General features: G+C 34.7%; 3 protein-coding genes across 4 annotated transcripts in view; 2 read left to right on the forward strand and 1 right to left on the reverse strand.

The window, feature by feature from the left end:
• Positions 1 to 21,276, forward strand: part of LOC125673160 (titin-like) — a 268,458-nt gene that overhangs the window by 23,960 nt on the left and 223,222 nt on the right. The window lies entirely within an intron of this gene.
• Positions 473 to 4,034, reverse strand: LOC125658221 (uncharacterized). Its single transcript, XM_056160699.1, has 6 exons — positions 3,506 to 4,034; positions 2,236 to 2,856; positions 1,979 to 2,103; positions 1,416 to 1,883; positions 953 to 1,187; positions 473 to 769 (listed from the first exon to the last, which is right to left on the reverse strand). The coding sequence occupies exons 1-6, from the start codon at positions 3,798 to 3,800 to the stop codon at positions 642 to 644; spliced, it is 1,872 nt and encodes a 623-aa protein (XP_056016674.1). The 5' UTR covers positions 3,801 to 4,034; the 3' UTR covers positions 473 to 641.
• On the forward strand, positions 4,481 to 7,770 carry LOC130053430 (uncharacterized). 2 transcript variants are annotated; one of them, XM_056160698.1, is made up of 3 exons: positions 4,481 to 4,776; positions 4,961 to 6,248; positions 7,165 to 7,770. In XM_056160698.1, the coding sequence occupies exons 2-3, from the start codon at positions 5,285 to 5,287 to the stop codon at positions 7,167 to 7,169; spliced, it is 969 nt and encodes a 322-aa protein (XP_056016673.1). In that variant the 5' UTR covers positions 4,481 to 4,776; positions 4,961 to 5,284; the 3' UTR covers positions 7,170 to 7,770. The 2 variants fall into 2 exon arrangements, with proteins under 2 accessions (XP_056016673.1, XP_056016672.1); XM_056160697.1 differs by having other exon boundaries at positions 4,961 to 7,770.

Below are 21,276 nucleotides of genomic sequence, written 5' to 3' on the forward strand. Positions count from 1 at the left end.
TGTATATATATGTATGTGAAATTTTCTGTGCTTTATATTTATATATATATATATATATATAGATATAGATATATTATAATGTTCATTTTTTTTATGAAAGAGAGAGAGAGAGAGAAAGAGGAGGGAGTGAGGAGGGAGTCAGTTGACTAAGTGTACGAAATATTCCAGGCGGAGAAAAGGCGGATTTCAGGCGGACAACTAAGGCGTATTTTGCCTGAAGTCAGCATTACTATGAATAGTTAACTTAGGCGAAATACAAGTGGACATTAGATGGAGTCCAGCTGGAATTTAAGCGGAAATTTAGGCGAAATATGTAAATTAGCCCGCCTAAAGATTCCGCTTAAAGATTCCGCTTAAAAATCCTGCTAAATTTTAGACGGAATATGGCATAAAGCTTAGGCGTACATTAAGCGGAATATGCAAATGAATCCGTCTTTCAATATAACAAGGATATAGACAAGTAAACTCATTGTTGCTATGAAACAATTACATTTAATTAAAAAAAATTAAGTCTTGAATTTAATACAATTTAAATATAGAGGTTTTCAGATAAGGAGATTGTACAACTAACAATCAAATAATAACTTCATAATCACTCAAATTTACAAATTTGAAGCCACTCAGCTGTCGACTTGTCTGTCTTAACTGTCTTGTTTTTTCTTCCCCTTTAATTTTTTTCTGGCATACGAAATCTGCTCCGTTACTGCATCATTGACCTCCTTCTCCCCATGTTTTCCACCATTCTTCTCGCACCACACTGCTACGTATTCTGAAAAAGAAGAATTTATATCATATATCATTATTTAGTATCACTTTGCTCTGAAATATTTGTGTAACTCAATCAACTATTAATTTATCTGGTATTAAGATATTTCTTCCGAAATCTTTCTGCTTTCACTTTAGTAGAATTGCTGTTACCATGACACAGTGACACCAGCACTTATTTTAATACCTTTTAAAACTGTCATCTTTGTGACATCAAGAACAGGTCTTTTGTCTCCATCTTTTGATTTTAGACCTTGTCCTCTACTGAGGGCCAACTCCTCACATGAAAAAACTGCAGGAAGGAGTTTTGCAGTCAAAGTGAAGGCCATCTTTGAGGAATGAACCTTTTTTGCTGCACTTTTTGCTTTCCTCAGTGCATCCCTCCTAACTGTCAAGGGATGGTTTGACAGGAGCCTCGTCATCTAGAAGTAATACAGAAAATTAATTTAGGAGATTTATCTCTGCAATAAATATCGATGAACAAGGAAAAAAGAGTTCTTCAAAACAGTACATTAGATGACTATGTATTTCTTCTGCATATGCAAGTTTCATTTCAATATTTCTTATATATGTTATATATATATAGTTATTAAATTAAAGATAAATATTATTAAGAATTAAAAGTTGCTGGTATAGTAACCATCGCTTACCTGTCCATCAGAAAGCTCTGGAGTAGATACATGCTTCCTAGGTGACCTCCTTGGTGTAATTGGGCTGTCTACATGGTTTGATGGCATCTGTTGTGGTGCGGTATTCATCTTTTGTGGTGTCACATGTTGGGATGGAATTGCATGATTTGGAAGCATGTGTTGCATTGGACTTTGTTCCAGTGAAATTTGTGGTGGCATCTGTTCCAGTGTGATTTGCGGTTGAATCTGTTTCAGTGTAATCTGAGCTGAGATCTGTGGTGGCATCTGAGGTGGCATCTGTCGAGGTGGCATGTAATGTGTTGAATGTGGAGGGGAAATCTGCAGTGTTGGCATCTGCTGATGAAGCGATGGCTCTGTAATTTGTGGAGTCCAGGGAGCTGGTTGCGTATAATTGGAGTCTTGTGTCCATGTGGCAGGTGACATTGTTGTATATGTGGGTATGCATGTATCAGTCATTGTATTGTCAATCTAAGGGAAAAATTATGAATTAATTCCAAAACCACAAGAAGATAGAGTTTTAATTAAAATGGCTTTGTAAATTGATTAAAAATACAGTGCTTTACCTGGGATGTGGTCTCATGGAACTGGGTGATCACACTTCTCATGTAGCGTTGTATTTGTGGTTTCAGTAGTAATCTAAATACCTCAATTACATCATTTGGTGGTTGGATGGCATCATAAGATGGAACTATTCGACAAGGAAATATATTAAAAACATAGAATGGCACAAAAAGATGGAACTATTCAACAAGGAAATATATCAAAAACTATTTCGTTCTATGTCAATGTGGGTGTGTACAACATTTCTCTGTATAATTACCTGTTGCTGACATCACAGATGACCTTTCCAGCTCTGGGTTGCAGAGGGCCCAGGTTGATGTCAGAGTTAAGTCATCCTTGCTATTGTCAATATTTTGTGTTGCAGCTGCTAACCCAAACTGTTCACACAAAGATGATGATGAAAGCATCTCTTTTGAAGTTAGCAGCTGTACACTACTCTCAGCCTTCTTTTCCTGTCTCTCTTTAATTTTTGGTGTTGCAACTTCCAGGGTTTTCTTCTTACTCTTTTCTTCTACTTTGTTCTTTTTATCAGGCTTGTTTTTGTTTTTCTTTGCTTCATCATTTGCATTGTTTTTCTTTTCTTCATTGTTGTTTTTCCTTCCCTCATCTTTCCCTTCGATTTGATTATCTTTGTCTTCATTTTCCACATTTTTTCTCTTCTTTTTAGGGCTCATTTCTTTGTCTTGTTCTTGGCTTTCTTTGGCCCTTTCCGTTTGATTCCTTTCCCGTTTCCTGTCTCTTTTCTCAGACTGGTTTTCATTCTCAGCTTTTTTGAAATGCGCGATAAGTAGTTCGACACTGTCTTCAGAGCTCAAGTTCTTCCCTCTCAGAACTTTCTTCTCTGCCTTTACAGTCTCTGCATCAAGTAGATCTTGATTCTCTATAAAAGATATAACTCGTGTTACCCGGTATTAAAAACGTAAAGGTTTATTAAACTAACTAAGCAAAGTGCTTAAGATTTCCTTTTCCTTTAAAGTCACTTAAAACTTAAAATAGTAAAAATTATAAAATAATTTGCCTACATTTGTGTGCCGAAGAAAATCACAACGGCTTGATGAACGTAAATATCCATAATAATTAATATATATATCCAAGTGTATGCATGATGACAACAACGGTAATGTACACAAGGCTTATCAAGTTTCCTACACAAAAGAGTTCCACCAAGGACTGTAATCGGCAATGCGCGCTTTCTGCTATCGGAATGACTCTGGCGTTTTCATAGCCAACAATGGAGAATGTTCCGAACAACATTTTTTAAAATCAAAATTAACTAAATTTGTTCATGAGCGTAAAAATAGGTTTACTGAAGTTGAATATCAATATCATACTGATTCTGTACATACAAACGATTACGTGTAACATTATGCTTAAAATTGTCAGAAAAATATTCATTTTTTAATTATTGGCATATTCCGACCATCTCCCAGAATTTTTTAAAGAGTTTAATCATGTTAATACAAGTAATCATATTGGAATGTTAGCAATAAAGAAGATAAAACATTTTAATTAGAAGTAGATAGTCTTACCATGCACATGGACAATAACTCCCGAGAAAATGTCTTTTCCCCACTTCATGTTAACTTTTTCTCTCTCCTGAAAAGATCCCAAGAGCTCCAGCCGTTTAGACTTCTCTCCAACAACGCTCAAACTTTTATCCTCGTGGAAGAAAACACATCCGAACATCTTTAGAATTAAGTTTAATAAAGGCAAAGTGATCAAGAGTGTAGCGAACTTTCGTGTTATCAAAATGTCTACCGTGGCTTTTTGTGAACAAAGATTTATCAAGCGCGTAAACAGTTGGTGGTCAGCAGTGGTCAGCATCACATGGCATCATGATCAGATTTCAGAGAACCAGGCTAAGGGCACCCCAGGGGTTATAAATGCAGCGCAAGCAAACTTGAACGTTCTGATTATGTCACAAGTATCACAATTAATCATGATAATAAACGTAAATACGGAATTATATCAACAATTTGTAATTTCAATACATATGACATACTCACACACACTTTTTAAAAAATATATAAAGCATGATAGTATTTTTAAAAAGGGAATCCCGTAAAAAAATCGTAAGCACAATAACACCCCTTGGTTGCCTTAATCGGCCAACTCAGAATCTTTGCCTGGTATTGAGTTACTCAGTTACATGTATATTGAAAATAGTACTGATAGAGAACAGTTGAAGACAACTGAAAAATGGACGTTGAAAAAACTGGAAAGCGCAAAGCAAAAGGGAAACGAGGCCCATACAAGAAGTTCGTTTTACAAGAGCAAAGCTGCAGTTTTGAGCCTTTTCAAGGGAATGAAGATTTATCGGATTCTGAGCTGATGAGCGAGACGGTAATGAAATTGGATACAGATACTACCGAATTTTCGGACATGAACCAAATTGATTTTCCTTTGCCTGAAAAATCCTCTGTCTGTGGTGAGCAGCCTGTTCCCAAGTCTCGGGATGAAAGCCAAATCGAGGAGGTATGAATAATACCCCCCCCCCCTTTTTTTAAAGAATTCTGTATGCAATTTAAAAATATTTTTTAATCAATAAAATCTTAATGAAAATATCTCAAAACGTAAATTAAAGCTTAAATATTTGATGTATTAATTCATCTAGTTTGTTGAAAATTGAGGGTCTGTGTAATATTCCGAATGCGTCCCCGAGCGAATTGGTTAATGAATGAAATTGATCGAAACATCCGGTTTTTTAAATCTGTACATGCAATGGAATAAATATCAACAATGCCATGCGTATGCCATTACAACTGCAAATGTTTTGTTTTTTTTCCTGGATATACTTTAGGTAATTTGTGAAATGATCGTGTTATAATGATTAAATTATTTTTTACGCGTATAGTTAATTCAGAAACCTAGCATATAGCCCCAATTCGAATTTTCTCGGAATTAAGGAACGGAACGTCGCTTCACAGGTTTCAGAACCAAATTTCGTGAGGTTTTTTTTTTCACCGAGTTATTTTTAATTTCAGACTTTGGTTGACCAAGATCAAGATTCGGTTTCATCACAAACACTGGAGGAAGCTTCTGTGGAAACAAACAAAGTCCAATTTAACTTTGTGCAAACGTACGAACAAGAACTAATTACCAACTGCAATTCGGAGCCGGAATCCTTTAAAGATTTGACGGAAGATGAACAAACTTTGGCTGAGGAAGATTTTGATTTACAGTTTGATTCATTAGCAGATCTTTACATTCCAACTGAGGTAGAGCACTCGACAGATCGGGATGCAGAAGATAATGATGTCGATTCAGATCCACTCTATCCTGGTGCTGCAGTGACATTAGGTGCATTTATGCTGTTGCTTGCCATATTTACTACGAAGTATAATCTGATTGGAGAGGCAACAGAACAACTTCTAAAGATTCTGGCCTTAGCCCTTCCACATGGTCATAAACTTTGTACGTCATTATATGAATTTAAGTTATTTTTCAAGAATCTGAGGAATCCACTTGTTCGCCACTACTACTGTAATCACTGTGTTGGATATATAGATAACACCACAGTGCAAAGCTGTCCTTATGAATTTTGTAAAGCTCAATTTAGTGTTAGAAATGCCTCTTATTTCATTGAAATGCCATTAGAACATCAAATAAAAAATTTATTCGCTCAGAAAGGATTTTATGAGAGTTTAGGACATAGATTCAAAAGGAAATCCAGTGATAACACCTATGAAGATATTTATGATGGGAAGCTGTACAAACAATTAAGTGAAAATCACGGAATTTTAAGTTTTCAAGAAAACATATCATTTACTTTCAATACTGATGGAGCTCCTGTTTTTAAAAGCAGCAAGACATCTATTTGGCCGATTTATCTTGTTATTAACGAATTACCATATAAGCAGCGGATGCAGAAAGAGAACATGATATTGGCAAGCCTGTGGTATGGAAACAAAAAACCATCAATGGGGACATTTTTAAAACCATTTTTAAAATCGCTACAGAAGATGAATGAAGGAATCAAATGTATATCACCTGAAAGAGGCCAATTTCTGTGTAGAGGTCTCTTATTATGTGGAACAGCTGATCTCCCAGCCAGAAGTTTACTTTGTAACCACGTACAATACAATGGAGCATTCTCCTGTTGGAAATGTGAGCAAGAAGGAGAGACAGCATCTGTTGGGCGAGGCCATGCAAGGATTTTTCCGTTTCAAAGTGAAGAACCCAAAGGACCAGTACGAACAAAGGAAAATGTGTTGGAAAATGCAAGGACAGCAGTACAAGACCAACAGGTTGTAATGGGAAAGCCAGTAAAAGGTATAAAGGGACCATCATGGCTTTTCTTCGTGCCCCATTTTAACATTGTATCTGGCATTGCCATTGACTACATGCATGGTGTCCTATTAGGGGTGCAAAAGATGTTGTTAGAATTATGGTTTAGTGAGAAGCACAAAGGGAAAGCATATAATATTTATGACAGTGTTTGTGAAGTAGATACCAGGCTTCAGAGTATTAGACCTACTCTTGATATTTCTAGATTACCACGATCTATAGAAAAAGACTTGAAATATTGGAAAGCATCAGAATATAGATCTTTTTTATTATTTTTTGGTGCTCCAGTTCTGCATGGAATTTTAGACATGCAGCGATTTTTTCACTTTCTTTTGTTGGTGGACTCTATGCACATACTTCTGAAATTTGGGTCAAATGAAAAAGATTTAGATAGAGCTGAAATGCTTTTGTTTGAGTTTTGTAGGTGTTTAGAAGAGTTATATGACAGATGTTTTTTAAGACTAAATGTCCATCAACTGCTTCATTTACCAGATTGTGTAAGGGATCTTGGCCCTCTCTATACCCACAGCTGCTTTTCTTTTGAAAGTAAAAATGGGATTGTTTTGAAAATGATCCGAGGAAGTCAGAGTATTGATACTCAGATAATAACTGCTATATCATTTATCCAAAAGCTACCTGAATTAAAACAGAAATGTGTCTTAGAAAATTCGGAAGTTGATAAATTATGCAAAACTATTGAAGAGCCATCTTTGCTTAAGAGGGGTCAGAAACTAGGGAGTGGGATATACATTCTAGGTGCCCCGTACAGTAGAGTATTGACCAATGTTGAGACTGCTGCACTCCAAAATTTCTTGAAATATGATCATGTGTGTGATACATTTAGAAGTTTTAACAGAGTAGAATATGAATCATATATAATTTATGGCACTGAATATTCCAGAATGATCAAAAGGAACAATTCAGCAATTTGTTACAATGGAATGAGTGGGATTAGCTTTGGAGAAGTTATCTTTTTTATTTTGTTGGAAGACAACACTGCAGGTATAACAAAACCTCTTGTATTCATAAAGAAGTTGCTATGCAGAAATTACAATGAAAATTCAAATATGTTATCAGTTATTAAAACAAATGATGTTGAAGTTGTAAATATAAATGATATATTGTCAAGCTGTTTGCTTGTTTCTTTTCCTGGAGGGCAGACCTCATTCATGTGTAAGTTTCCAAACAGGTTAGAGTCTGACTAAAATGGTCCAGAACTATGTGTAGATCATAGTGCATGCATTACATAAGATGATGTTTAAATTATATGCTTGTTATAGCATTATTTTTCTCACTGATGGTTTTATTCTGTGTGTTAATGATGCATTAGACATTATAAACTTATTCTTGCATATTCCTAAAATGATTGCAAGCAGTGATTCTTTCTTCTTCTGTTGAATAAATGTACATAGACTGATGCCCCTTGGCCTTATAGCATTCTGATAATGTTAGTGGAAAACAACATTCCAAAAATAATAAAAAAAATTCCAAGAAATAATCAGATAAATCTTGTTTTTATTTTTTACAATTTACGTGGTACTTAACAACTTTGGTCATATAACTTGAGGTTTAATAAGCATGTTCATTGAATACCAGGGTATGCTTTGTTAATATCAGCAAAGGTCAGTTTTTTAAATTTGTGAAGATTTGAGAGTCAACAAAAATTGACTAAGTTCAAAATTTCGCCTTACCGAAAGATCTAAGTCCAAATTCCATCTAAGTGACCAGACTGAAATTTTCTAATTTTTTTTTTCCTGCTTAATCATGAAATACGCTTAAAGGAAGAGGCGGAATCCGCCTCAAGGCTGAAGCGTATTCCGCCTTTTCTTAGACGGAATTTTATGTCCGTCTAATATCCACCTAAGGTTAGGAGGACTTAGATGGATTCCATGTACTTTCCGCCTGAAATTCAGACGGGATCCGTCTAATAATTTCGTACGGGTAGAGAGTTTATCAATAGGCTCTAAAATTTAGAAGTACAGGAGTCCACATGGCGAATACAGTACAGTCCATGAGTTTTCCCCGAAAAACACGAGCCCCCGTGGACCAAAAATCCTTGGTTCACTGTGGGCCTAGAAAAAAGTCGGTGCTTTTGAAGTTGCGATTTCTGCACTAGCCTTGAATCCGAGAGCCCTCTGTGTAACACTGTGTCCACGAAGTGTCATGGTGTGTCCACGAAGTGTCACGGTGTGTTTCACGGTGTCACACAGAGGATAAGATTTCATTCATAATGCATGTGCAGCATATTTTTCTTACAAAACTAATGAATTATTATTGATTATTCAAATCATCAAAATTTATGTAAGATAATTCTTTTTATGTTAATTCACGATGTTATTGTCATAATTTGTTTGTTAGCTGAACCTCTGAGAAGGACCTTTTTCAAATCAATACCGACGTTTCAAAGCTCCGAACTACCGATGAAAGGTGTTTTCTTTTGTATTGCATTGGTCAGTTACAACATATTACGGGGGTAAAATTCATCTCATCTCTGTTAGTAATGGGTTTTGGGTCATCTGTGCCTTCGTGGACGAATAATTTTGACTAGCGAAGATGGAAAAAAATGCCTAGATAGTCCGCTTGCATTAACATGTATTATGAAGGTGAAATCGAAGAATTATCCAGTAAATCCAATGATGTTGTAGTATATATAGCATGTATGTATTTTAATTTTGACTGACAGGGAGATACAACCATGTAGACAGCTAAGCACGTAACATCGTTTTAGAAGGGGGGAGGGTGACTCATTCATTAGTCCTAACCCGGACCAGCCGAAAAATTTAACATGTAAAGAAAAGAATATGGGAAATAAAAAAAAAATATCAGAATGAAAGTGGATGGATAATCAATCAGGAAGAAATTGTACTTTCAAGATTTATACTGAACGTATTAAACTTCCCGTATCTGCATACTTTCATGAATATTATAATCAATGATTACCAATGCGCTCTCTCTCTCTCTCTCTCTCTCTCTCTCTCTGTTGCTTTCATTATCTAATGCATCTAAATTTTAAAATGATTCATATAGCAATTAAAGATTTTAATAATCGATAGCGTATATGAATAAAAACAAATAATCGTTAAGTCATTTCTGTTTATATTGATATAATAGTCTTTTTTTTTCATGAACTAGTTGCATTTGACACCGAGGATTTACATATATGTACTTCCTTAAATATTGATTACAAGCACGTAGAATCGGAGAGGGTGTAATTTGAAAATTTGAAAGTTAAGGATTTAGCCTTGTAACTTGTAGCGACCTACCCACTGCACGATTTAAGAAATTGAAGTCGGAAGGGGGAATTGAGACAGTTTCAGACGACTAACCCCCCCCCCCCCCCCCACCCACCCATGTACACAATGTCAATTTAAGGTTTTCGTTATCGGACAATTTAAGCACCATTTTTTGTTGTGTCAAGAATTTTACACAACTTAACTGGCAACATACCCCTTCTGATACATTGAAAAATTTAAGTAATGTTAGCACAGGGCTCTATAAAGTTCAATCTGCAGTTTGGTCATACTTCGTCATTCAATAACTTATTCAAAATTTCAAAAAATGTTTGTCGGGTTAGCGGTACTATGATGTATGACTATAACAATGACCTGTGTATGACTATAACAATGACCTGTGTATAACTTGTACATTCCATGCAAATTCGAAGGGTTTTTCACCTCAGTAGAACAATTGGGGGTCAGCTAATCCGTGTATTTGAAATCAGCAGAAGTGCTTGACTTCTTGTGGAAAGTGTGAAAAATATTGGGTCGGCTCATTAGATACCTGTGATCTTAGACTAGATCTGATATTGTGCCGACCCAATATATTTCACACTTTTCATAAGAATTAGTCAAAACCCAAACTAGCTAACCGTAATTTAGTTATACTGTGACAAAGACCACAGGAATTTGCATGGTATTCATGTACTTATTATACAAAAATAATTGCATTATCCAGACACTCCCGATGAACATTTTTTTTATGAAAACCTCTATCAAAGTACATTGAACATAAGTCTCCGTCAAATGTAATTAACTCCGGATTTTAAAAATAAATCATTCGATGGTTTGTATTTTTGCTTCTATTAATTATGTAATAAATTAATTCCAATTTGTTAATCATCGATAATACTCTTAATTTCTATATATTGGATCAAGTTATATTTGTCAAGATGCATATTAACACAATATGATGGAAGTAATTATGTTAAACAACTCATTTGTCAGAGAGAGAGAGAGAGAGAGAGAGTAAGACTGACTTATAATCAAATTAGGATGCTTCCTGATACTTTTTAAAAAGAATCATCAAACAGTTTCTAATATTTCAATTTAAACTTATCTATAATAACCAATCTAAATTGTTATGGATAAGTAAGTTGCCAGTGATATATTTCTATCTTTCACTTGGACACCATTATGCTGATAAAAGAAATACTTGTGTACAGCTATATCAACTATGAAGTTTAAATTGTATAATTTGTATACTTATCGATTTTCAATCTATAGTGCACAAAGGTTAAAGAAAGAAATTATTCGTTATTATTATATGCTAATTTGATCAATTTCAATAAATCTCTTGTAAATATATTCTATTTCATCCGATTTGCTTCAATTTTTACAGATAATCAATAATAGTTAATCAGTGGTGACGTTCCAGAAATTTTAGAGAGGGGTGCATTAAAAAAATGGGGGGGGGGGGGGGGCAGTACCTGTCTTGAAGCCCCCAGTAAGTATTAAAAAAAAAAAAAAAAGGCATCGTATTTGTGAAGGGTGATGGGCGGTTCAACACTGCAATAATATGCTTTTATATTTATGAATGAAATGCGATTTTTATTATATAATAAATGTTTATTTTATTTAAAATGAGGGGGTTAGAAGAATACTTTAGTTAAAAAATTTATTAATTAATCTAAGGCCATGCCAATTTGTAATCTACATGTAGTTTGTCGGATTCGCCGCTTCTATTTGTAACAAATCCAAATTATAATATTATCAAAAAATAATATCCGCCTGCGTGTTCAAAAATATCCGTAAGGCCATGCCAATTTGTAATCTAGTTCGTCGGATTCGCCGCTTCTATTTGTAACAAATCCAAATTATAATATTATCAAAAAATAATATCCGCCCGCGTGTTCAAAAATATCCGTAAATATTTTTTTTAGTTTTTACAACAAGCGCACAAATATCATTGATGTATATGCTGACAAATGACAGAAGCGCGGGCTCTCGAGAAATTTCCTAACAGTGTAATACGGTTAAGTTATTCATGATGTCTATCTTAATATGTACGATACTTCATAACACTGGATTGGAAGTTGTTCCTTATGCTGGAATCGAACTGGAAGCCGATGAAACTTTTGAAGTGCTATTCGATGCCACTATTTAGAGAACATTGATATCGTATGATTGATTGTTTGATTAGCCTATATTGACTGAAGTCTTTTGAGAATATTTCACTCACATGAAGACGTTACCATTGCCGGTGAAGGACTGCAAAATTTAGGCCTATGCTCAGCGCTTATGGCACTGAGGGATCTTTATCGTGCCACACCTGCTGTGACAATTAAGGATCTCAGTTTTTGCAGTCCTATCTGAAGGACCGCCCCATTTATTCGCCTCTTGCAACAAGCAAGGGGTACTGATCGATGACTATTTTCAACCGGACCGACAGTTAACGACAAATTCACAAAAAGTTTGGTGATGTCATATCAAAATTCAAGAAAATGCTCAAAGCGATGCAATGGATATTGCATTTGCAATGAATGTCAAAACTGGATGTGTCCCTAGCAATATGCATATCTCTGAATCGAAAGTTTGTAGAAATGAAACTTAAATAAAATTCTTCAAAAAGACCTTATCAATTAATGTTGCAAAGTACATGACTATTAGGTATAAAGAAAATAATTAAGTCTTTGAAACCTGAAATACTTCTTATTTATTGTAAACTATATCAACAAAGTTGAAAAATATTAAGTTTATATGGTAAACAAATGATATCTGATGATTTTAGATCTTTATTTTTAGGCGCCCGCTTTTTAAAATCACACTTAATTCAATTAAAAATATTTATATTTCTTGTATTCGCTCGCCTCATAATTTCTATCTCCAAAATTAAAAATAATATTTGTAAAATAATTTCGCCCTCTCGCCTCACTTTTTTTGTTTGAAAATCCGAAGAACTATTTTACAAATTGGTGTGGCCTAACGGAGGGTTTGTAAAGTGAACATGAATCATAAATGGCAAATTAAAAAAATGCTCGTTGAAGACGGTCCTGAATCTAAATCAGTGAGAGAAAGAGAGAGAGAGAGGGGGATAATTATTGAATATTTAAACCTTTACAAATATCGTTACAAAATTCCACGGCAAAAAGTTTTGATTGTCCTATGTCCTTAAATCGAAAAACTGATGCACAGTTGATTTTATAGACAGTTAATTTACAAATCTGAAAAATTGGCAGAGTGAATTACGCTGTCCATATACAGCATTTTTGCAACATAAAAGTGTGAATAAGGCCGTGACCGAATTTCAAGCATTGAAACCCTGCGGGCCTCGTGTCTTGCAATTCCAAGTCAGTTTAGTATGGCGAATTAATTCTTCATAATACTTGACTGCATGATTAATATTCATCTAAATTTGTAAATAGGATTTTACACACTTTATGTAGAAGAATTAATCACTCGCGTTTCAGTCGATCGTCTTCATTATATTTATTCACAAAATTGAACAAATAACATATTTAGTTAAAATTGCCCAATTAAAAGTGATTCTTAATATTAGTTTCTGAAAAACATAGCTAATATGCTGTACAGTGTGACCGTTGAGACGAGCGAAGCCCATTAACATCTTGCAACACGACTTATAGAAATTTTATCCGCCTCTTTATTTAACGCGGGAAATATCATGTGGTGAATGTAAACAGTTATATCGTGACGTCATATTAACTGCAATTTTCTTCTTCTTTCAAACCAAGCAAACACAAAACGTTTGAAGCTATGAGAAATCTTGTCTGGAATTTAAAAACGTTTATGGTTCTTTCTAAACAATCTAATTAATTTAATTACGGGATTGTCAATGAAGTATACCGCAGTGACGGCGACATTTTTCCAGAAGCATTATGGGTGATACTCATCTTTTTTCAACTGATAAAGAGCAAATCATGTGACTCATGTGTAATCATTGGAGCGAGCTCGTCGCGTCGCGAAGCGATGCGAGCTTTGCTCGCTATGAAGCTCGCTATGAATATGATTCTGTTCATCAAAGTGAAAAATCCAAGTTGCTGCATGCATCGTTTATATATAGACAATTAAAAAAATCTTTATACAAAGGGAAACTTGAGCAAAATGACCATACATTGCGGCTTCACTGATTTAAATCATTTAGAACAACCGCTATTATTTCATTGAAAATTTTGGATTTAAGAATACCACCGAATGATTAATCTACATGTGCATCATTTACAATAAAATCCAGGTAATTTTTCTAAACGATCTCGTGGAGCCACGGTGTGACACGGAAGGTGTTAGGGATTAACTTTTTAGACAAGTTGGGCTTCTTGTGTATTCGCAATACACAATACACCGTGTCACGCCGTGTCCACGGTGTAACACGGACCAGATTACACTGTGTGTTTTACACCGTGCGATGGGAAATACTCGTGGACTGTACTGTATCTAAAATTTGGTCAGGATTTGTTAACCATAAGAATAGCTCAAAACTACTTTAATTTAGAGAATAAGAAATATATAATTGATGGTATAAGGTTTACATACTTCATATTTACAGATGTACTATGTGTTTTTCAGATACTCTGAATGTAACAATAACTGGAGGTTCAACAGTCGTGTTTGGTAGTGACATCACGTTCAAAGGTACCATAACATCCAGTTTTGCGACTACATTCGTGTTTTGGCAGAGGGTTAATGGTTTATGGGTAGAAGATCTTGATATCAGCAAGCAGAAGTACTTGGGAAGTTCTCTTAATGTCAGTAATCTCCAACTTGTCATCAATGATGCTAACTTCAATGATGAGGCAGCATACCATCTGGCAGTTACCAATCCAGTCAGCAAAAAGACGAGCAATAAGATCAATCTCACTGTGACTGGAGGTACGTCTATAGATTATTTAAACAGCAACATGGAGTCCATTTTTCATATCGTTTGTAAATCACATGTATGAAACGGAAATACACCTCAAAAAGGATATACAGATATCTAATGTTTGTTTATTGGAGATTATTGACTGATTATCAGGGTGGCCGTTTTAGGTTGCTTTGCTTGCGATAAAGTGGACCAAGCTTGCAAAGTCTGCTTTCACCCAACAATGGGGGGGGGGGGGGGGGGGGGTAATTTTCCATTCAGTATATTTATACATATTTTTAGGTCACCTGAGTAATTGCAATTGGTAATTGTCCATTGTGAGTTAAGAATTGAACATTTTTAACTTCTTGATAACTACTATTCCAATTCTTTTCAAATTCGGTAACCGAAACAAGTTATAACTAAGTTATAACTAAAGTATAACTTAATTATACCTAGGCCTTGAGGTACAAAAAAGTTATAACTAAAAAGTAACTTTTTTGGACTTAACCATTTTCATGTATAACTAAAAGATAACTTTTCTGGACTTAACCACTTTCATGTATAACTAAAGTGTAACTTTTTGGACTTTGTCATTTTCATGTATAACTAAAATGTAACTTTTAAGACTTTGTCATTTTCATGTACAACTAAAATGTAACTTTTTGGACTTTGTCATTTTCACGTATAACTAAAATGTAACTTTTCTGGACTTAACCATTTTCGAGCATATCCAATATATATATGTATCAGTTTTGAGATTTTGCAGGGTGTCAAGCCACTTTTGGTCTAAAAAACATAGGATTATAGGAAATAAATTTGCAGTTTATTGGGCAAATAGAGGGATTTTTATAGCAGATTTATAAGAATAGGGTTTTTTTTCTTCAGAATTTGTACAAAAGTTTATTGTTTCTGCATAAAAAGCCAGCAAGCATAGTATCTTAAATACTGGAGAAGAAATAATATTAAACATAAAGACAATATCCTTTCTGTATGGGCAGTTTAGCTCCTGGATTTTCCCCCCCTCTTTTTCATTTTTGAAAACAGGACTGTCATTGGTTTGGGATATATAGAGCTTTTAATGACTTATAGGGAAAATATAGGAACCTATAGGAACAATATATAATAATATAGGAAACTATAGGAATAAATAGGGACTTGACACCCTGACTTTGTCATTTGTTTTTGTTTTTTGTTTTTTTACACTTCCATTTTCCTTAGTAACTGAATATTAACTGGATTAATTGACTTGAATGTAAATATTTAGTGATCATTCACTTTCAAACACTTCAGTGTCAATCTAAGTGAAGTGTGTCATTTCTTACTTTGCCACAAAAAAGCTAGTCAGAGTGAAATTTCAATGTTGAATTTTTAAATCTTTGTGTTGGGAGGGGGAGTGATTGAGGAACTGATTAGAAATTGCATGGAAATATTACAAATTCTAGGATCCAAATAATAAATGCATTGTACGATCAACAAAACATTGTATACATTACATTGTCATATAAACTATAGAAGCAGATATAACCCATGAGAATTCAAAACACCATGTTTGATGACTGATCAATTACCATTTAGCACTAGGTATTGTTTATGGAGAATGGCAGGTCAAATTAGTTATTTGTACGAATGAACTGAACACATGTATGAGATATGGAATGAACTGAACACATGTATGAGATATGTCACAGTATTCATTAAAATAATTCCATATGGACTTCTGTTCCAACAGGGTTATCAGTAACACAAGAAACTGCGCTTCACGAACTCCCGAGTAAAAATCATAACTTTATTTAGAAACCTTAATTTTGTGTATCAATTACAACTCGTGGTAGGAAAAAATCTAGGTAAAACGTTGCACTCTAGTGATTAAGGTTCCACCGATTTCAGTGTCCCAACCTACTTGTTTGTATATATATAGTCTATCAAAATCAAAATAAGGCATATCAAAAATGTCTTTTCCAAAAAAGAACTCAAAAATGTTTCTGCATTTAAATCCCTATTGGTAAACGTGACACAAAGCAAGGTATGACTGTTAAATCAGGGTTGACATTTAGGGAAATGTCTAAGGAGCCAAACGGGTTCTTAACACTTAAAATTCTAGGAGCCCAGATTGAAAATAATTGGTAACAAGTCTGTGACAATTTCAATCTTTATTTCATTATTATCATTCAATTTCCATTTCAAGCACTCTCTCATACACCCCTTCCTCCTCTGATAAATTATTATCTGATTCATCATCCTCCCTCTCATTCTCTATTTCAACCCTTTTATTATTCTTAATCTATTTTCATTCTCCATGTCACCACTTTTCTCATTCTCCTTTTCACCCATTCTGTCACTCCCAGTTTCATCCCTACTTTCATCCTAATGTTCATAATTCAAATTCAATGCAACAAACTGGCGAAATGTTTCGTAAATTATTCTGTGCATGAATGTCTAAATATACATGTATGTATTATCTCAGTTTCAATATGTAGAAGTACTTTTCTATTCCCGTTCAACCCTGTTGGGAACTGTGGACACAAAACATAGATTTTCACTTATGGTTGCACAAACGCACACATCCAAAATATCCTCAACAAGTACAGCCTGAACTCTTCCAGATGGTGGTTTTAATTGCACCATGTGATGGTTGAAAGTACTGCGTTGATATCCATGGTCATCTACTTCATCATCTCTAGCCATAAGCTTCACAAGAGCCACAAACAAATGATTACTGGCGTGTCCTGTTACTTTAGCAAAAGTTTCTACCCTTCCAAAGAGCGTTTTCTTGAATTGAATGATCGTGTTGTCTCTTCTTGTGGTTGAATTGTAGTCAACACTGTGAATAACCCGCTGGTTCACAAGTAGTCTTTTGAAAAAACACACGGACCTATAATTTCCAGCAAAAGTAAAAAGGGCTGCCTGTTTTATCTGATTTCAAACGTCTCTTACTGTAGGCACCAATTACAGCAACCCTGTCTGTTATTATTTCACTTGTACAGGGTCCCTTTCTTTCCATCATCTTATTGAAGAGGTCACGTTCACTGCTGCCAAGCTTCAGAGCTTGGGACAACATCGGTAGCTGCTGATGGACATTAACCGCAAACGCTATTTGGGTTTCGATGTGTTGGGTGCCATGAAAAAGACGTCTCAGCTGTCCATTAAAATCCTCAAAATAAAAACATGATGAGCACCAAAGTGGCCCAAGATCCTCAACTTTCTCTGTCAGGTGCAGGAGCAGGTGAATGTTTGAGGTCGAATAGCGTTCACTGTACAAAACTGGAATGTTTAGTACAAATTCCATAAGCATTCGTTTACATTGAAGAAGATCCCGTTTTTTTTTCTTCTTGTAGCAGCAAGTAGACGGAATAAACTAATAGAGAAAAATGATGGTACTGGTCATGTGGTAATAATTCAACTAAATATGGTAGGCTGTAGAAGAGTAGAAAATTTTTCAATTCAGCTGCTTTAAAATGGGCAACATCTGATAGAGTTCTTGGAAGCCTGGCAATGAAGCTTGGAGGTTTAATGGAGAGGAGACGTTGGTCTACTTCGGAAAGTTTAGATGATATGCTGTAAATTTCATTTTTGTGAGACTTATCGAACCAAAGTGTCATCAACATTTTCACACAACCAAGAAGGACGCAATGCATATAATCTACTGCCACACCACGGACAATGTTAAAGTTTGGCATATAGGAAAACCATGTCAATCCTTTGACACCATTTACAGAGTTCCTCTCGCATTCAGCTTCTTCTCCATCTCTTGTATGGGATGAGTGTGTAAGGCGCATTGAATGACCATCCGGGTTGTCCATAACAAATAGGTATGAAAGGGTGGGGCCCCTATCACTTGTCTGCACAGTTTCTCCACGGATATAGCAATACGGGCATCCATAAAACCCATTGAACTGGACCATATTCATGAAGAGACATCTAGCTGGGGAATCAAAAACGCCATTCAGTAAAATTCCCCTGATCATCTGATGGTCAACTTCCAGTCCTGAAAAGTTTGATATTTTATGATGCTTCACAAAAGAATTGCACATCAAAAATGTAAAAAGGTGGTAACTATAAGATAGTTTTCATTTGAAATAAATTATAGGCTTTCACAATAAATACTCAAGTTACTTGAAAATGTTGAATTACAGACTGTATGAGTGCCAATAATTATGTGGTTTTCGGTGTAAAAAATTGATAAATCAAATTCATTTAAATAATTTTTTCTATCATTGTACTGTAGGAGAGTTCCATTAGAAATAATAATGAATGGCTGTGATACCTGAATGGTAAATCTCATGCAAACTCTCTGCAAATGGTTTTAGAAATGTAGAGAAGTCTGGTTTGGAATACCCAAACCACATTCCAGCAAAAATTCTATTCCTCCGAGTGAACCTAAGATAAATGTAGTCAAATTACAATTTGAATCACTTGAAGTAAGACTCATGATTCTTCATGATTCACTTGCATTATGAATAGAAAATTGTATGAAAAATTAGTTTCAGAAACTTAAAATCAGTTGGAAATCATCACCTTATAAATTATATATGTATAAACATGTATATCATGTTGTCATATGTAGTAAGAAGGTCTAAAGCTTATTTTGCTTACCTTTGATGAGGTGGGAGTTCATTGATTATGAAGTAAACTGGCCAGATACTAAATGTTGATGAGTGGAATAGTGAGACCCCATCAGTGTTGATTTGGAAAGATATGTGGAGCTGTCCAATGTCCTTGGAAGTACTGCCATGGAAGTATCCATCCTTTCTAAATCTCTCCCTGTAAAGCTTCCCATCACTGATATCGCTTATCATTTCATCATCCTTTGTTGATCGTGAAGCTTTGTAGTCCCAAATTTGATGCAGTAGTGTTCCATCTAGGAAAAAAAAAATCATGTACACTTGAGAGCATAATGAAAATGTCTTTTATAATAGATATATGATGGTATGGTATATGAAATACTACACAGAAATAACACCACTTTCACTGAACTATACAAACTTTGAATGAACACATCTAAATCTGACAAATGTTTGAAATACCATAAAAAAGAAATCTACTATCAAATAACTATAGCAACTTTTCCAAAATCATTAATATTATCTTAAAGGAACTGGTTCACGTTTTTCAAAGAAATGTACTTCATTTTTTATGTTAAAAACTAAAAACATAGCTCATTTAATGTTAACAATCAAAATCTGGACTGTCTAAATGCAAGGATAAGAGCAATATTTTAGCTTTGATTTTTAAATAGCACATTTTAACTAAAGTATACTTGAGATGTGATATATATAATAAACTTGCATCAATATTCATTTATTTTGAAAACCCTTTAAATAATAACCAACCTCAATCTTTGTTTTCTAAACAAATGATAAACTTTCTATGATGAGCTTTTGTCATGATGAATAACCTTAAATTTTTGTGAAACCTACTAAACATATCAGACTGCAGATTTTGATCATTTAAAGTGAGAAACATTTTTTGGAGGAAAATCGTGAATCAGCCCCTTTAACAGTTAGCTTATTTATGACATATTACACCACTCATTAATATCACTGCTGTGTGTCGATTGTTATTAGTTGAAAAATTTATCAAATGATACCTGCAAATAATGACGAGAGTTGAGACATGATGGGAATGACAAGGAAATATGCAGTGGAATTTCTCTTTGGGGTGGTTTGGCAATTGTGACAGACATCCAGTTTAACAGTTCCATGGTAAACCAAACAATTTTCACAGTAGTAATGGAATTGAAGAGGGGTCTTGAAGTTTCTGAAGAAGTCCATGAATGTCTTAATGTTTTTCTGGCACAAGTTTGGTGTTAAGCAGTGCAAGTCCAGAAGAACCAAAAGATCTGCGAAGGCCTCTCCTGTCAGAGAATGGCGCATTGCAAAAGAAATTACTAGAACCATGCTAGCTGCCAAGGTAATTGTTGCACCTGCATACAGGGGTTGGTCAGCTTCAACTGAAAAAGATAGAATTTATTAGTTTTCAAATATATAACAAAATGCATATAAAAGTAAAGGGCATTTACCGTTTTCTTTATATTGGTTTTCAGAGCTCCAGATAGGGTGCGTAATTGCAGAAATATGCACTGCATTTTACAAAATACAAATAAAAATTATAACATACAGTTACGCATTAGCAATCATGAATTAAGCATTTCATGCTTCAGTGATTTTTTTCTCTACCCATTGGGAATGGATCTAGTACAGATTCAATTAGGAAAATCAACATTGAAATGGAACAAAGGATGATTTTCTGTCATATATTCGTCCAAATACAGTAACTGATTTTGGAAATAGTCCACAAAAAAGTGTAGGGTTGGGGGTAAAAACTAAGGATAGTCGGACAACCGGAACCAGACATTATTTATTAGTCCTGACCTATAAATAACACATACTTGCATTTGAATCACCATCACTGTCAATTTCATCTTTTGGGTCCTCAATTTCACTGTTGAATATGTCAAACTCTTCATCTGCATCCGTCTCATTCGGAATTGCTCCCTCCATCAAAGCAGGATCTTCATCAACATCTTGAAGCAACTAAAAACAATACAAATAGTGTCAAAGCTATAATCTGTTACATAAATGGCACAAATGTTTCTATATAGTGTTCAGTGCAACATGCCATTTGGTTGACAAAAGAAGAATTAGATTATATCGGTTGTATAATCTATGATGCGTATATCACAATGTTACTGCTGACGTAAATAAATTAAAGAATATAAATAAATAAAGCCGCTTGACATTGCATCTAAACTTCTTACAATATTTATTTGGAGAACTTAGTCTGAGTCAGTGATCCGTGTTTGATATGTGCAATTTTGATTTGGAGGAACTTCATACAGTGGATGTGATGTTGTTTTTTTGAGTTTGTGGGTTTGAAGAAAAGTGTGGGTTATGTACAGATAACCCACACTTTTAACAAAAGAAAATACGTCAAACTA

The sequence above is a fragment of the Ostrea edulis genome, chromosome 3 (genome assembly GCF_947568905.1).
Source record: "Ostrea edulis chromosome 3, xbOstEdul1.1, whole genome shotgun sequence".
Lineage (NCBI taxonomy): Eukaryota > Metazoa > Mollusca > Bivalvia > Ostreida > Ostreidae > Ostrea > Ostrea edulis.

What these genes read in the sequence shown, in the direction of transcription:
- LOC125658221 (XM_056160699.1), bottom strand. Translation starts at nt 3,800, where the DNA reads ATGCTGACCACTGCTGACCACCAACTGTTTACGCGCTTGATAAATCTT. An exon ending in TCCATGAGACCACATCCCAG is followed by an intron (nt 1,884 to 1,978) that starts GTAAAGCACTGT and finishes TTTTTCCCTTAG; the next exon opens with ATTGACAATACAATGACTGA. An exon ending in CAGAGCTTTCTGATGGACAG is followed by an intron (nt 1,188 to 1,415) that starts GTAAGCGATGGT and finishes TATTACTTCTAG; the next exon opens with ATGACGAGGCTCCTGTCAAA.
- LOC130053430 (XM_056160697.1), top strand. Translation starts at nt 5,285, where the DNA reads ATGCTGTTGCTTGCCATATTTACTACGAAGTATAATCTGATTGGAGAG.